Consider the following 16,946-nt stretch of genomic DNA (forward strand, 5'->3'; position numbering starts at 1 on the left):
CTTCTTGGTCTCTCTTCCTTCCCGGTTCTTCCCTTTCTCCCCCCCCCCCCAGTAGCTCAAGCTACATCCATCAGCCCCCCCCCATCTCTTTTCGGTCTCTCTGTGTCTCTCCTCTCTGTCTCTCTTCTTTTCTCCCCGTCCCTCCTCTCTTTCATCTCCCCCCCACCCCCTCCAGTCACCGGGCTAGGAACGCAGCAGAAGCTGTGACAAGCCCAGGCGGCTCTCCCGACCCTTGGTGCCCCCGGGGGCCAGTTCCTCTCTTTCTCTGCACAGGCAGCAGCCAGGAGCGGAGATCGGACCCGCAGGGGCAGTGGGTTGGAGCTGTGGGCACAGGCAGCCCAGATCAAAGGCCAGGAATGTCTGGCCCCCTGGTGCGAGACTTCCTCCAGCACCCCCTCCTCTTTCCCCACCCCCACCCCTGGGGAGCCCACCACTCCGGGCCTGGGCAGGATTTGGGTGGACTCGTCCAGCCCCTGCGCCTTCTGCTGGAGTTCCCCAATAGGTCTCCACCTCCCTCTCATCCGAGTTGCTGCCTCCACCCCAGGCCCCTGTGCCTCCGATGGCCCCCGGAGCACACCTAGGTGACAAGAGTTTAGTCCCAAAAATCTAGCCACCATCTCTGCAGCAGTCCCGGACTGAGACCTAATTCCTCTGGAATGAGGACAGGAGAGAAAACCCCCCTGTAGAGCCTGGGGTTTATCCCTTCCAGAGAGGAAAGATCCTCCCCTCCTTGCAGGGAGGGGTCGGTAATATTTGGGTAGCGTGGCGTCCACACGGGATGGGAGCTTGATCACCGAGCCCCGTTTGCAGTTCCCCATCAGCAGGGACTGGATCTGGGGGCAGGAGAATTGGGCAGCGGAGGTGAAGGTGGGTCCCAAAGGCTCCCAGCTGCTCCAGGCTGGGGCTGCAACGTTTCACCAACCCCCCCCCCCCACTCAAATGCTTCGATCCCCAAATCCGAAAAGGACTTCTGGTCGGGCCTGGGAGGTCAGGCCTGAACGCCCGGAGGAGAAAGTGACCCGACTCCGAGGGCAGGAAAGGCAACTGGCCGCGCGGGTGTCGGTGGCAGGAAATGCAAAGGCATCAGGAGTCCTGATACCAATCGGATCGCTGACAAAAGACTCAAATGACACCCGGCTCGGTCCCCCCAGCGCCGCCCCCAGCGCCGCCCCAGCCCAGACCATCGAACCTCGCGGGCTCCTCGCCTGCCGCCCGAGCGCCCGGGAAGCGACCTCCGCCGGCCGCGAGCTGGGAGGCCGGGGGCCAGGAGGGTGTGCATCCCCCAGCCCCTGGTCCCGACGGCCCAAGGGCTGCTGGAAACATCCCTGTGCTTTCTACAATCCCTTCCTCACGGGCCCAGCCCCCAGGGACCGCGGACCCGGACAGCCAAGGAGCCACCCACGAACGCCCATGCCAGCGCGGTCCCCACGCGAAAGCCGGGCCAGAGCCCCAGCGCCCGCAGGCTGGCGGGCGAGCCGGGCGTGCCGGGCCCCCCGAGGCCCCCGCGGGTCCGGGGCGCGGGCTCCGCTCAAGTTTGCTGGGCGATGCCCTTTCCCGGAGCCCGAGTTGTGGGCCGGGCGGGAGGGGCGCGTGATTGACAGGCTGAACTACAGACTCATCCCTTACCTTAGGCCGCGGGCGCTGATTGGCTGCTCGCTGACATCCTCAAACCCGGCTGCTCCGCGCTGGGCTCGGGAGGGGGGCGGCTGCGGGTGGAGGTGCGCTTCTGACAAGCCCGAAAGTCATTTCCAACCTCAAGTGGACTTTGTTCCAACTATTGGGGGCGTCGCTCCCCCTCTTCATGGTCGCGGGCAAACTTCCTCCTCGGCGCCGCTTCTAATGGAGCCCCACCTGCTCGGGCTGCTCCTCGGCCTCCTCCTCGGTGGCACCAGGGTCCTCGCCGGCTACCCAATTTGGTGGTAAGACTCGCCTCTCGTCTGCCCGCGGCCCGATCTCCCCGCCGCGCCCGGGGGAGGTGGGGGCCGCTGGCCGGGGCCCCCCAGCCGCCCACCCCTCCTGGATTTTTCTGCTGGTGTCGCCTTCAGAATCCAACTCCTGGCTTCTCTGATAATCACCATTTTCCCCGTCCCCGCCTCCCAGGCCGGAGGACTTTCCCAGTCTGGGAAGAAGGTCTCTTATTTATGATCCTAAGCCTCCACGCATCCCCATCTGGGGGTCCCCGAAGAACCTCCATTAGCTGCAGTTGGGTTTCTGGGAATCCGGCGCTGTCCCTGGGGCCCAATCACTCCTCTTCTCCATTTTGGGGTCTTCGTGGACAGAATCATCCTGTTTCACCTCCGCAGCGCCTCGGTCCAGAGATTTCCCCCACAATACCTCCATTTCCCTTCATATTTCAGACCCCCAAAGCTTCTCAAAGGGACCCCCCGGGGCCAGGGGGTGGGGGGCTTTCGTCAGCTGTTCCCCACTCTGCACTAGATTAATTTTGAGCCTCCGAAGTGAATATGGATTGTGCTGCTCCGAGGTGCCGTTGAATTTGGTTGTATTCATGTCTTGCTTGTCCATCCTAGCAAAAGGGGGGCCTCCCTGGATATGTGGCTGTTTGGGAGGGGTGGGCTTGTTGTTCTTTGACCAAAAACCCGATTCTCCATGTCACCTTCGTTCCTTTTGGAGAACTGAGGACCGAGGAGGAAGGGAAGGAGAAAGCAGAATTCTGTCCCCGAGAAATGGATACAAAAGACATTTCAGTAAATAAGGCTCGGAAACCCGGTGCAGGGTTTGGGGGGCTGTGCGTGTTGGGAGGGACCGACTGGGGAATAAACAGCCCTTTGGGAGCCCCAGCTCTGGGGAGTCCCCTTGTTTCCCAAGCGGCCCCATCGCTGTGCCCCCACCCCACCCTCTGCAGGTCCCAGGGGCCAACGGGGAAGACACACTAAAACCAGTTCTCTAAATTACACCCCGCCTCTCCCTAGTCTCCAGCCCCCTGCATTCCGGAAAACTTTAATTAAAGAATCTTCCCCTCCTGGATGTAGGGGGTGGGAGACAAGGAGGAGGAATTTGGGATCTGGGAGTCAGAAGGGGGTTGTGGCCCCTGGGGTGGAAGTCCAGAGAAGTACCAGCAGGGTGCAGTGCTGCCCGCATGCCCCCGCCGCCCTGAGCCCTGAGCCTTAGCCGGGAGTGCAGCCAGCAAGATTTGGGGGCCACACCCTGAATCTTCATCCAGTTGTTTGGGGCAGCAGATTTCACATGTGGGTGTTTGGGGTTCCTGGGAGAGAGAAAGAGGGCAAGAGTGGGACATGGCCAGGGGTCTCTGTTAGGAGGATCTTAGCACGAACACCCCAAAAGACAGTCTTTTTTCTGCCCATTCCATCCTTCCCTGTGGCCGTGGGCTGGCCCGAGGCCTCCTGTACATAAAGAAGCCCCTGGGCGGTGGGGACAGCCAGAGCGTCCAAGGCAGGGCCCACCAGTCCCAAGGAAGGCTGTCTTGCCGGCCTTCCTTGACTCTCTTTTCATCCTGGGCCAAGGCCATGCTGTTCTGGGCCTTCTGGGGGGCATGGGGAAGGTTAGCAAGAGAAGACATGAAGCCCCAGAGGTGGCGGGGACTGAGGAGGAGAGAGAGGAGGCTCCCTGGCCTATGGCCTGGAGGACACACGTTCCAGGGCGGTGATAATGGGGTGGTGGCGAGGCCTTGTGTGCTGGCGTCTGGGGAGGGTCTAGATAGGACCTACCCGATAGGTAGGAATGTTGGGGAAACCTGGGAGGTGAGATACTGGTCCTAGTCAGGGGGACAGGGATGCTGCTTTGTCTGAGAGGGGGGATGTGTATGTGTCTGTGTGTGTATGTCTGTGTGTCTGTGAGATGTCGGGTGGGCAGGTTCAGGTGTTCCCAAGTGCTTGTCATTGCTTATGTGTGTAAGAGTGTGTGTTCCGAGAGGTGTGTCTGTACACTAGAGCCTGCCTCCGTGTGGGGGAGGATTCATGGACACCTGTGCTCGGGGAATCGTGCGGGTGTTACTGGGGGATCCACAGCCTGTGCCAGGGTGTGATGGGTCTCTGCAGGAAGTGTCAGCAGCTGGCTGCTTCTGTGATGTGCGTGACACAGAAAGAGAAGTCTAGAAGTATCATTGCCCGTGTAGAGGTCAGTACCTGTTTCTGCTTGTGACGCGGTGCATGACTGTAGTCGTGACCGGGCTTGTGTGATATTTGTGAGTGTGTGTGTGCGCGCATGCCTTCACAACAGAATGAGGGGGAAGCCCCAAGAATGCCTTTGTGTGATATCCGTGCCCATGGCCATGACCTGATTGTGTTTTAAAGTACGAGACTGAGCCGAGTGTCCCCAGCTATTGAGGGCCGCATGTAGGTTCACCTGTGATTCTGTCCCCAAGTGCCAGAGACGTGGCTAGGCTCCGGACCGCATGTCTGTGGACATGCTTGCAGGCATCTGGCCTGGGGGTGCAGTGACGCCTGAGCTGGGTGCTTGGTGGGCACCTGTGGCCCTGGAGGGAAGGTCCAGCAGGAAGCCAAGGTCCCACAAGGTGGCTGCAGGGTTCAGCTGACCCGGACCCCCATGGGGGAGCCTTCTTCAGCACCAGCCTGCCCTGCCTGCTGGAGGACTGTGGTCACTGGCCCTGATCTCAGCAGTGAAAGTTGTTCCTCTTTGGTCTTGGAACTGGGGTAGTGGATGAGTCACTTTCTCAGGCTGGGACTGGACAATGGATGGGCCTCAGATTCCATATCCCACTCTGCCCCCAGGCAGGCAGAGTCTAGTCTACCTAGAATTCAGGCCCACTGAGGATTGTCCTCTTGGGCCCCACCCAGCGCACCCGTTCCCCAAGAGGGACTCATGGGGTAATCATTTAACTGGGGTCTCTGTCCGTGCCACCCTCAAGGAAGACCCCCACATGCAGGCCCCACCCTTGGGAGGAGGGAGGGCTGCCTGAGCCTAGGACAGATGCTTCTGGGGAACCAGGGCCTCCAGCCAGGTGGTAACAGCAGCCTCCACTTCTAGAATTCTCCTTGTCAGTCCCAGAGAGCTTCCAGGGGAGAGGTTTGTCTCTTTTGGGGAAAAAGGAGCCTATTTCACGAGGACCCAGCCTCAGCACTGCTGCGCTCCAGAGCGAGGGCTGGCGGGCATCTCAGCAGTTCACCCAGGCACCCCGAGTGCCACTCACACCCCTTGCCTGCCTGTTTCCCTGCCTTGCACCCAGGACACCAGGAGGCTCTGCCCCGTGGCATGGATGATGGCCAAGGACACGGACAGTGATCTGAGAAATGCACACGCCTGAGTTCTCCTTCCACCCTCCCCCCGGACCCATCCCCCCATTCAAGCACTTGCCCAAGGCCCTGCCTCAGTTTCCCCATGTTTCAGATGTCCTGCTGCCTCTCCCACCCATTCCCACCGCTGCCTGCCTCTCAGAGGCCTGTGAACATGTTCAGTCAAACCCCGTGGGGGTCAGTGGGCCGGGCCCAGGGAGGCCCCTGGGGACTGTGGAGAGGAAGGCCGCAGGCCAGGTGTTAACACTTGTAACAGGCAGGAATTACAGCTGGCTGGGCTGGGGCTGGCTGGAGGCTGTTGATCCCACAGACAGACAGACAGACAGACAGACAGACAGACAGGCAGATACCAGATCGATGGTCAGGCTTCAGCAGGTGGTCTCCCTTCCAGGACAGCCTCTGCCCTGGGGGGAAGTGGGTTCACTGTCCACCCCCCTCCACAATGGGTGGGGCTTTGGGGTCCAGAGGGAGCAAAATCCAGGGCTGACCTGTTGGTACTTTGTTGGGATCATATTTGCTTTTTTTTTTTTTTTTAAGAAAAAAAACCAACAAAACAGGTCAGACATTATAATAATACCAGGAGCCATGTCCTTAGAAGAACCTGCTTTAAGGGGTACAGCAGACGGACGGGGCAGTCATCAGGGAACATTATCTCAGAATCTCAGAGCATTTTAGCAGCAGCTGAGGGGCCAAGGGGTGAGCACAAGGTGGAGTCTGAGCCACTAACCCTGAGTAGCACCCCATCTCTACTCAGGGAGCAAAGGGGCTCTGGTCTGGGATGTGTGACCGGGAATTAATCCCACCCATGGGAAGACCTCCTGGGGGGGGTCACGGGAGGCAGAGGCTGGTCCTGGGGCCAGGTCCTTTGGCACTACTTACTACAGCTGTCCTGATGGCAGACCCAGGAGACCCCCAGCACCCACACCCTCTGGCATCTGGTGCACGCTCAGGCACTGCCAAGGGTGCAGACCCAGGGGGCCGGAGGGGGCCCCGGGTGGAAATCCTCAAAGCTCTCCCAGCCCTCATCGATAGGCGTCTCCCTGACACTCCAGGTTCTCAGCAGATGTAGAACTGAGAAGGTGATCGAAACGCGGGCAGAGGAAGGAGCCACGTCTCTGGGTTTTTTTCTGGACCTGGAAGCGGTCTCTCCTTGGTCTGGGGAGGACACAGGGAGCCTGAGGACCAGGTGGGAAAGGTGACTTTTCAGAGGAGGATGCAGCCAGCAGAACCTTCCAGGGAAAACTTCCTGAGAAAGGCTGGATTTTCTGGCCTGGGAATGTGGTGAGCCAGGAGTCCATGAGGATGTTTCCCCAACACCCTGATGGGAGGCAGGTTCCTTCCAAAGCTGCGGAGAAGGGAAAGGCTCTCCACCCCTGACTGGGAAGAGAGAGAAGGTATGCCTAATGCCCTGTTCAAAGGCCGGGGCCACCCTGGCGTGACACCTACACCTGGTGTCTGTGAGCCAGCAGTGATGCTGAGAGGCCTCTGTCAGAGCTTCCTGGCTGTGTGACCTAGGACCAGTCTCTGCTCTTCAAGCCCCTAGCTCCCTCTGAGCCTCCTTTGCCTTGACCGCAAGGAAAGAGGGTCCCTTTGGCCTTTTGGAGTCTCCAGGCCATTGTAGACACTTGGCTCACCCCTGTGAAGCTTGGGCCTCCACAGCACATGCTCAGAGCCTGCCTTCCTGCACCCCTTTATCTCTGCAGCCCCCTCTGACCTAAACCCCAAAGCCGCTGCTCCACTATGCCAAGCCAGATTGCTGGCACTGCCAGACCTGGACCCCAAACACAAAGCTCTGCAGCAGGGCTGTCCACGGTCACATCTAACTGTATCATATCCTGCCTGGGTAAGATAGGGCAAGATAACCTCAGTTTCCCCACCTGGAAAGTGAGCCCACTGATTGCCTCTCCCCCGCAGAGTTGTGGTAGACATTAAATGAATGAATCCGAGCAGAGCTCTTACCATGATGTCGGGCATAGAAGAAGTACTATAGACCTTTGAGCTATTTTGTGTGTGTGTGTGTGTGTGTGTGTGTGTGTGTGTGTGTGTGTGTGGTACTGGGGTTCCTGGAAGCCCTTCTACCTCCGGGCTACACTCCCAGACCTATTTTATATTTTTTTATTTGGAAACAGGGTCTCTTAAGCCAGCGAGGCTGGCTCCGAACCAGCGTGATCCTCCTGTCTCTGCCTCCCAAGCGCGGGGATTACAAGCGTGCGCCACCACGCCTGGCACCTTTGAGCTATTTTCACCGCCCCATCCACGAACTATTATCGAATATAAGGCCTGGGTCCAGACTTGCCTCCTTCAGGGAGCCCTCCCGGATCAAGCCCACCCACCTGTTTTCTCCTAATCTCCAGACCCAGCTTGCCCCACAATGCTTGGCGCTGGTGACCACAAGCCTGTAGCTTTATTCTGAAGTTGAAGGAGCCAGGTCAAGCTAACTTAACCTCAGCCCTCACCAGCCCAGGAGGAGCAGGGCAGGGGAGAGACAGTACTGGAGCCTCCCCGCTCCTCCTCCCCACCCCAGAGACTGCCAGACTCTTGCAGCCACTGTCACTCCGGTGAGACCAGAGAGCCCCCTTGGGCTGGGCCAAGAGGGCGGGGAGGGCAGCTCCCGGGGGAGTGGCACCCGGGCTGCTGGAGCAGCCGGAGCCCAAGCTGCTGCTGCAGGAGCTGAAGGATGATTCAGAAGGTGATTTATAGACGGAAGGCAGAAAGCTTGGCTCCTGGCAGAGGCCTGCTGCTTAATTACATTCTTTGGGGGGTGGAGGTATGCGTGGGGCTGCAGCAGGGAGAGACTTCCACCTCCTCCCCACCAGGCTTGGGTCCCAGTACTACCCCAGCCCCAAGCTGGGTCCCTCCTTCTCCCACTGCCAGGGAGGGAATCCCCTGTTCTGAGCGTGAGGCCTGCCAGAGCGAGGAGCAGCCTCTGGGATGGAACGGGGGCCGGGGGGGGGGGTGAGGAGGCCAGAGGCTCCTCATCCCCCCCACCCCGGGCGGTCCGCAGTGGAGCTGAGCTGGAGAGCAGGATGCTGGGAAGGATTGCTGGGTCTCCGCCCCGCTCTGGGCAGGTGAACAGCTAACCGGCCTGGCAAGGGTTTCTAGAATCTCCTGCCTGTGGCTTCCCTCCTCTTTCCCTCGGTGCTCAGTCCTCTGTGTGTCGCCCTTCCAGGCTGTGCCTTTACTGTTGCTTAGTGGACCGAGGGGGGCTGGACATCAGGGGTGAATCTCAAGTCTTGGGCATTAGGCAGCCTCTTGTGTCTGAGCAGAATGGCCCTCTCAGATCCCCACAGGTCCTCCAGGCAGGCTCAGCCTTCTGCTGGGAGGAAAGGACCTCTCCTGCCCCATGTTAAACCACCATGCAACTGGCTAAAACCAGAACACGTCTGTGCGTTTCCTCTGGCTACCCTGACCAGGCGGCCACACCCCATCCCTGGCCACCTGCACTGGGCTTCGAAGCCCCGACGCTTCCCTGCTGGTTCCTGAGGCTGGGAAGGTGTGGGGCGGGCAGGGCTGGGGTCGCTGAGGCCCCAGCAGCATCAATTTATCTGTTTGCAGTTTGGTTAGTCCAGCAGGAGGAATTGGCAGGGGTCAGGATGGGGACACGAGACAGCTCTCTGGTTCCCCCTGAGGCAGGTCTTCTCAAAATGGCCTCATTATGTGTGTGGGGTAAATTCCAGAAATGTCAGGCACACCCATGCCTCTAGAGGAAGGATGGAGACCCAGAAGAGTGCTCGGGGAACGAGAAGGGGCAGCCCAAGAGGTGGAGGTTTCCAGGGAGGGAGTCAGGAGACCCGAGACCCGGCTCTGCCGTCAGTCAAAATGTGATGTCAGGCAGGGCCCAGCTGCCCTGGGCTTCAGTAAATAGTGGGGTTGGACAAACTGCTGGCCAAGAACTTTCACCTGAAAATAATCCCTAGGGCTGGGTTCTGTGGCTGAGCCACTTAGCTACTCTGCCTGGTGGCAGTGGGGTCACGGAAGGCTGCTCTCACGTCGAGGGGATGGGTGTGGACCACTAAACTTTACACTCAAACACTCGTGAGACTGTGGATGACTCTGTAACTTCCCTGGGCCTCAGCTTTATCTTCTGCACAATGGACTGTAAGAATATATCCTCCTTTGCCCGGCTTGGTGGCGCACGCTTGTAATCCCAGCATTCGGGAGGCTGAAACAGGAGGATGGTGGTTTGCAGACAGCCTCAGCTACTTAGTGAGGCCCTTTGCAATTCAGCGAGATCCTGTTTCAAAATAAAGAATAAAAAATAGGGCTGGGGGTGTAGCTTGGAGGTAGAATGCCCTGGGTTCCACCCCCAGTACTGCAACAAACAAACAAACAAAGAAACCATATCCTCCTTGCCTGCAGGGCTTTTGAGAGCTTTCCATGGCATAATCTTCATGAATTTGAGAAGGGTCAGTTCTTTCCAGAGAAGTTAACGATCATGGGTATTCCTAAAAATAGAGGAATCAGAGCCAGCCCCTGCCCAGAGAGGGCGCTGAGAGGAGGCCCAGCAGGACCCTTGGCACCTCTGAGCTTGAGGTTTTCAGCCCGGGGCAAAAGAAAGGGTGGAAGAAGGGAGGTGCCTGCGGTTCCCTGGAGAGGACGGAGGCTCACTGGGGACACTGGCAGGCTCAAGGGCCCCTCTGAGGTCTAACCACCTGCGTGAGGCCAGCAAACCCAGAGAGGGGCCCAGACCCTTCCCTCCAGCTGGACTGGGGAAGCTGGGGGAACTGAACAGGGGATTCTGCGTGTTGGGGAGGGGGGTAGGAGCGGAGCAACAGGACCCAGCGCCCAGGTCTGGTGGGAGGGTCTTTTTGTGAAACCTGCCCCTGGGCACAGAGCCCCACTTATCTTTCAGAGCCAGCTGGGCCAGCAAAGAAAACCAATCTCACAGGGCCTGTTAGGAATGCAAATAGGGGCTTGTGAGGGTTGAACAAGCATTTGACCTGCTTATCTTCCTAACATGAATTTCTGAGGGTGTCACTCCCCTGGTCTAAAACCTCCCATGGCTCCCCACTTCCCATCTGGTACTGGGGCTCCCCACACTTTGGCCCATACCTACCAAAGCAGTTGTGCTTTTCGTGAGCTTTCGGTGGCCCCCACCCGCACCCCAAGATCCCACTTCAACTGGCACACTGAGCTCTGGGCTCACTCACTCTTGTACCCCTTCTCTCTGACTTGGAAAGGCGGCAGAACTTGGTTCCCAGGTTGACCAGGGGTCGGTTGGCTCCACTCGGCTCAGGCCCCGCTTGGCTCAGGTCCTTAACGACCCTGAACTGTGGAGCACCCCCCCGGGGGGGAGGTCTCCCCAGGCAATGGGACCCTTGACCTCAGCAGCCCTGCCGGCCCAGAAGTGAGGCGCCCTCTGCAGTCTCAGTCCTGGTGGGTTCTTTTCCCAGCCCAGCTCCATTGACAGGTGCTTTTTGCTTATGATTTTTTTGTCCATGTGTATTGGTTCACACTGAGCCTAGCTGTCCAAGCCTTCAGTTTTAAGATTCCAGATGGCAGGACTTGTTTCTCTATTCTGAAATAGGCCGACATGTTCATTGACCATGTACTATGTGCCGGTCTCTCTACAGACGCCAAGATCTAGAACCTAATTCTCCCCATTTTACAAGGAGCCACATCAGGAGGCCTGGACCTGGTGGGGGAACCTCCCAAGTCTGTGCCTACTGGGCTCAAAGCCTTTTTCTTTCCACCACCATTCAAAGGCTCAGAAATGGACTTCTTATTTGGGGTCAGAATTTGCTTTTTCATGTAGTACCTTGTTCCCCAAAAGATTTTGTTTTTGTGGTACTGGGGATAGAACCCAGGGCCAGGAGCATTCTACTTTCAAGCTATGCCCCCAGTACTTTTTGTTTTTTCTTTACTTTAAAACAGAGTCTCACTAAGTTGCAGAGAGCCTCACTGAGTAGCTGAAACTGACCATAAACTTGCAATCCTCCTGTCTCAGCCTCCCAAGTACTGGGATTACAAGCCTATGCCACCACACACGGCTCCAGAAGATGATTTTGAGCCAAGATTGTACTTGAACTTCAACTTGAAGGCTGCTAATTTGGGTTTATAGATACTTTTTTGTTGTTGTTGTTGTTTTGTTTTGTTTTGTTTTTTGGTAGTACTGGGGGTGGAACCCGGAGGCTCTTCTACCTCTGGGCTATACTCCCAGACCTATTTTATACTTTATTTGGAAACAGGGTCTCACTAAGTTGCTGAGAGCCTCACTCAGTAGCAGAGGCTGGCTTCGAACCTGCGCGATCCTCCCGTCTCTACCTCCCAAGCGCGGGGATTACAAGCGTGCGCCGCCACGCCCGGCTTGTTGCTGTTTTGTATGATAAGCTCCCGGAAGGCAGGCACCATGCCTTGCTGGGTTCTCTGTGCCTGGCCTACACACAGTGGGCCCTCAACAAATATTTGCTGTCAGCTGGGCGTGGTGGCGCACGCTTGTCATCCCAGTACTTGAGAGGCTGAGACAGGAGGATCGCAGGTTCACCACCAGCCTCCACTAACTAGTGAGGTCCTCTGCAACTTAGTGAGACCCTGTTTCAAAATAAAGAATACAAAATAGGACTGAAGCTATAGCTTGGAGGTAGAATGCCCCTGGGTACAATTCCCAGAACCACAATCAATCAATCAATCAATCAATCCGTCCATCAATATTTGTTGTCTTTGTTTGCTGCCAGCTGTGTCAAATCCTTTCTGGAAAAAGGCAGGCTTGATGCAGGCAAATTTAAAAACAAAAGAGAAGCTGGGTGAGGCAGTGCATGCACACCTGCAACCCCAGTACTGCAGCAGGCTGAGACAGGAGGAGCGCAGGCTGGAGGCTAGCCTCAGCAACTTAGCAAGACCCTGTTTTCAAAATAAAAAAGGCCTGAGCCTGGAGGTGTAGCTTGGAGGTAGGATGTCCCAGGGTTCGATTTCCAGTACAAAAGAAAAAAAAGCAAGAAAAACCATTTTTTGCTCTATGAGGGACTTGGCCCTGACCAGTTTGGAGGTCAGGAGCATTTTTTTTTTTTTTTTGGTGGTACTGGGGGTGGAACCCAGAGGCTTTCTACCTCCGGGCTATACTCCCAGACCTATTTTATACTTTATTTGAAAACGGTCTCACTAAGTTGCTGAGAGCCTCACTAAGTATCTGAGGCTGGCTTTGAACCTGTGAGATCCTCCTGTCTCAGCCTCCCAAGCGCAGGGATTACAAGCGTGCGCTACCACGCCCGGCTCTGGAGGTCAGGAGCATTCTGATCACTTTCCTTAACATCAATTTCCCCCAAGTTTGCAAAAACCTAGTCTTGGGAGGCTCACCGTCTTTCCTTCCTCCATGATCTGATTCATTCTAAGCCTGAAGTTGGCACTAAACTCCCGCCTAGGAATCGCTCTCGTTCCTGGCCAATGACTCGGCCCCCCTGCGCCCCGCTCCCATCACAGAGGGTCCCTGCGGCCTTCCCCTCCTCCGTAGCTGTTGGTGTCCTTGCTGCCAGGCTGTCGGTCCTCTGGGAGCATCCAGGTAGCTTCGCTTCTCTCCAGCTGGGCTGCTCTGGCTCCCAGAGCTCATGGTGAGAATCAGCGGCCCGTCCTGCAAGGCTGGGGTTGGAGTGGAGAGCGGAGGGAGCCAGGCCCAAGAGCACTCCACAGCGCCAGGGCCTGGAGGAGGCGCAGAGGAGGGCGGCCAGGGGCCGCCGCTGCCCCAGCCGCCCCGCAGAGCTTCTCCCTCTGCTCCTGGGCAGCACCCTGCAGACCGCCCTGCTGGGCCCCGTGACTTCAGCAAAGAGAAGCCCCCCCCCCCACCAGATTGGGTAGCCCTCCAGCTTAACTGAAATTTCCGTAGGGAGAAAGAGTCCAGAGACCTCCAAGGATGGAATCCATGACTTGGGCACAGCCCTTAAAGGTGAACCCATGACATCAACAGCTTTTCACTCTGCGGTAATGGAGAGTGAACCCAGGCTCACACATGCTGGGCCAACACTCCACCACCCAAACCCTGGTTTTTAAACTGTTTTGTTGTTGTTGACATTGTTGTTTGGTTTTTGTTTTTGTTTTTTCACTGTGCATAGAATCCAAGGCTTTACAGTAAAATAGTAATAGTAAGACCTTGTTTCAAAATAAATAGTAAAAGGGGCTGGGAGTATACCTTGGAGGTAGACTGCCCCTGGGTTCATGCCTCAGTACCAAAATAAAAGTTAAAAAGGTAAACTTGGGTCTTGTTTCACCCTCTCTCAACCTCAAAAGACCTTTCTATCCCTGAGCTATCACCCCAGGCCTATTTTTATTTTATTTTGAAATAGGGTCTCCCAAAGTTACCACACCCTGGCTCCATATCTGTGATCCTTCTGTCTCAGCCTCCCAAGTACTGGGATTACAAGTGTGTGCTACCACGCCCAACTCTGGTTTTTTTTTTTTTTTAAATATGTTTTTGTTTTGTTTTGTTAGATACTAGGGATGAAACCCAAGAACATTCTACCTCTGAGCTACACCCCCAGCCCTATATTTTATTCTTTATTTTGAAACAGGGTCTCACTGAGTTGCAAAGGGCCTCACTAAGTAGCTGAGGCTGTCTACAAACTGTGGTCCTCCTGTCTCAGCCTCCCAAATGCCAGGATTACAAGTGTGCTCTACCACGCCCAGCTCCAACTCTGGTTTTTAAATTCTTTATTGAAAGTTAGTGTGTGTGTGTGTGTGTGTGTGTGTGTGTGTGTGTGTGTGTGTATGCATTTATGAAAATACACAACTCATAAGGCTAAGGTCAATATTCTGTAAGTACTATATAGAATGTATTATACTTTGTTCACCTGACAAGAAATTTTAAACTCTTGGGCTCTTGATGAGTGAGCTTTGTTTAGCAGTCCACCAGGCCCTGTGCACATCCTGGCCAGGCCTGGGTACCGGGATGGGAGAGCAGGTTCAGCCAGCTCTGCCTTGCGCAGAGTAGGAAGGAGGCTTGGTCCCCTTGGTGGTGGGCTTAGCCCTCCCTACCTTAGCAAGCCAACCTCCTTGGCTGCAATGTAGCCGGTGCCCTCTCAGCTTGAGGTCACTCTTACTTTCAGGTCCCTTCTTGTTAAACTTGGATCTTGTACGCCAAGCATGGTAGCACACACCTGTAATCACAGTCCTTGGGAGGCTGACACAGGAAGATCACAGGTTCAAGGCCAACCTCAGCTACTTAGTGAGGCTCTCAGCAACTTAGGGAGACCTTGTTCAAAATAAACAGTAAAAAGGGCTGTAGGTGTAGTTTGGAGATAGATTGCTCCTGGGTTCAAGCCCCGGTACCAAAATAAAAAATAAAAGGTAAACTTGGTTCTTGGGTCTTGTCTCACCCACTGTGTCTCAAAAGGCAGAGTGTTTGGTCCGTGTGCTTAGCAGATGGGCTTATCACAAGCGCATTTGGGTTGCAGGTGTGACACGCTGTCCGCTCCTCAGGCCGGGGACCCTGCGCCATCTTGCCCTGCCTGACTCCCTGCCAGGGGCTCGCGCTCCTGCGCAGGCTGGGGGCACAGCAGCCTCCGGCTCCGCCTCTGTCCTTGGAGCTGAGCGCCTTAGCCTCTCTGAGCCTCAGTCGTTCCCTCTGCAAATTGGGGCTCACGAGGATTCGTTTGAGGATTAAAGGACACAGCGCAGGTGAGGCAGACAGGGTCTGGCGTCCACACGGTGAGTCACCCGCCCAGCAGCCGTCTAATGTCCCTGGATCATTTGCCTCTTTCTCTCCCGCGCAGTGAGCCGCCTCTTTCACGCTGCGCCTTACCTCAGCCCCTCTGGGAGTCTCTGCCTCACTGACTGGCAGGACAGGCGTCAGTCACCCCTTGTCCACCCTACCCCCCCAGAGCACGGGCACACGGTGGGTGCTTAAGGACAGGTGCTGGGGAGAAAGGACGCCAAGAATTAATTCACGCCCTGGCTGAATTCCCATGGCCTCCTCCCCAGAGAAAGCGCCTGGCACCTGCCACATCCTCTCTTGTTTTCCTAGCTGTCTCTTCGCGGTCAGCTCTCGAAGGCAGGGGTTCTGCAAGGCGTCTCCATATTCCTGGTGAGCCTCGCACATCACCCAGAATGTCGCAGGAGCCCGGCCATCCTGCCCCTTGCGGCCCACGCGCCAGGCTCCTTCCTCCCCAAACCCGGGACGCTGGGGCAGCCTCTCCCTCACTCCTTGATTCCCCGGTGGTGTGTTCTGGGACACGGTGTCGCCTCCAGAGAGACAGGAGGCTCGGGCTGTAGTATAAATCTCAGCCATGCCCTGTGGGAGCCCTGGAACTCAGGTGGCTACTTAAAAACACCTGAGTTGCCATTTCTTTTTCTGTAAAAAGGGGGTTAAAAATGGCAATCTCAAGGCAATTTTAAGCATCTAGTGAAATAATACCCTGGGATGGCGTAGAAGGTGAAGAGTCAAGGACGTTTGAAGGTCCTTGACTCAAGCAAGCAGAGCAGGGGCCCAGCCAGGCCTCCCCACAGTGGGCAGATCTGAATCCCTTCCAAATGGAAGGGCCCTTCTCAGGAAAGCCATACGCTTCCCGCTGGCTGGGCCCCCAAATTAATCCCTACCTGCAGACAGAGATGAGGTGGGAGTCTTGGGACTCAGTGGGACACTCGCCTGACCTGTGTTCTAGCGTCCTGTTCAGCCCAAACACTCGCAGAGGCCTCTGGTTCTTGGGAAGCGAAGGGTAAATCAGATGTGGCGGCTTCGGGGATTTTTACTGGGTGGCGAGGACGGGTCTGTGCAGGTTTAATACGGCTCTAGTTAATGGCTGAGACACTGGCCATCTCGGCCCTGCTAAGAACAGCGAGCAGGGCTGGCAGGGGCTCCTGGGAGCCTGGGTCACGGTGCCCCCCGTCCTATGGGCGCAGGGCCTGCGTCCTACCTACAGAGAGGAATGAATGGCCCAGGGAAGAGGGCAGCGCGCTGGCGGTGCGGCTCATGTGCCGGCACCAGCTGCTCTCCTGCAAGCTGATTAGAACTATTTTTATTATATAATACTTGACACACACAAGAGAGTAAACACACCATATGTAGGATGTAATAACAAGATGAAAACCAGGACCTCCCCACACCCCGAAGAACCAGAACACCTGCCTCTATCCCCGGGCTCCTCCCCAGCCCCACCCAGCTCCCTCCAGATGTGACCACATCCTGAGTTTTACACATTTACCCATCTACTCCATTACTTTACTTACTTACTTATGCATTTATTGTGCAGCCCTGGGGATTGAACCCAGGGGAGTTCTACCTCTGAACCAGCCCTTTTTATTTATTTTGAAGTTGCTGCGGCTGGCCTTAAACTCTCAGCCTCTCAAGTACCGGGGTTACAGGCATGTGCCACAGTGCCCTGCACCCATTACTTTATTTTAATTTTTGATGCTGGGGACCAAACGCAGGCCCTCATACATACTAGGCAAGCATCCTACCACTGAGCTACATTCCTAGTCCATCCATTGTTTTAAAATAATAGTTTTCCAGCCAGGTGTGGTGGCGCACGCTTGTAATCCCAGCGCTTGGGAGGCTGAGACAGGAGGATCGCACAGGTTCAAAGTCAGCCTCAGCTATTTAGTGAGGCTCTCAGCAACTTAGTGAGACCCTGTTTCCAAATAATATACTTTATTTGGAAATAGGTCTGGGAGTATAGCCCGGAGGTAAAAAGCCCCTGGTTTCCACCCCCAGCACCACAAAATAAATAAATAAGTAAAAATAAAAACAATAGTTTTCCCAGATAAGAATTTCTGCACTATGTTTTCCATTAT

The 16,946-nt window shown here is 56.1% G+C and overlaps 1 protein-coding gene across 1 annotated transcript in view; it reads left to right on the top strand.

The window, feature by feature from the left end:
- Window positions 1-1,839: 1,839 nt before the first annotated feature.
- The window catches only part of WNT3 (Wnt family member 3), a gene marked incomplete at both ends in the record, with an annotated part of 41,491 nt that continues 26,384 nt past the window's right edge, over window positions 1,840-16,946 (top strand). The window contains one exon of the mRNA XM_080714251.1: window positions 1,840-1,919. Coding sequence (XP_080570377.1) covers window positions 1,840-1,919 — 80 coding nt within the window. The remainder of the gene's footprint in view (window positions 1,920-16,946) is intronic.

Source organism: Muscardinus avellanarius (genome assembly GCF_963383645.1).
Source record: "Muscardinus avellanarius genome assembly, chromosome: 16".
NCBI lineage: Eukaryota > Metazoa > Chordata > Mammalia > Rodentia > Gliridae > Muscardinus > Muscardinus avellanarius.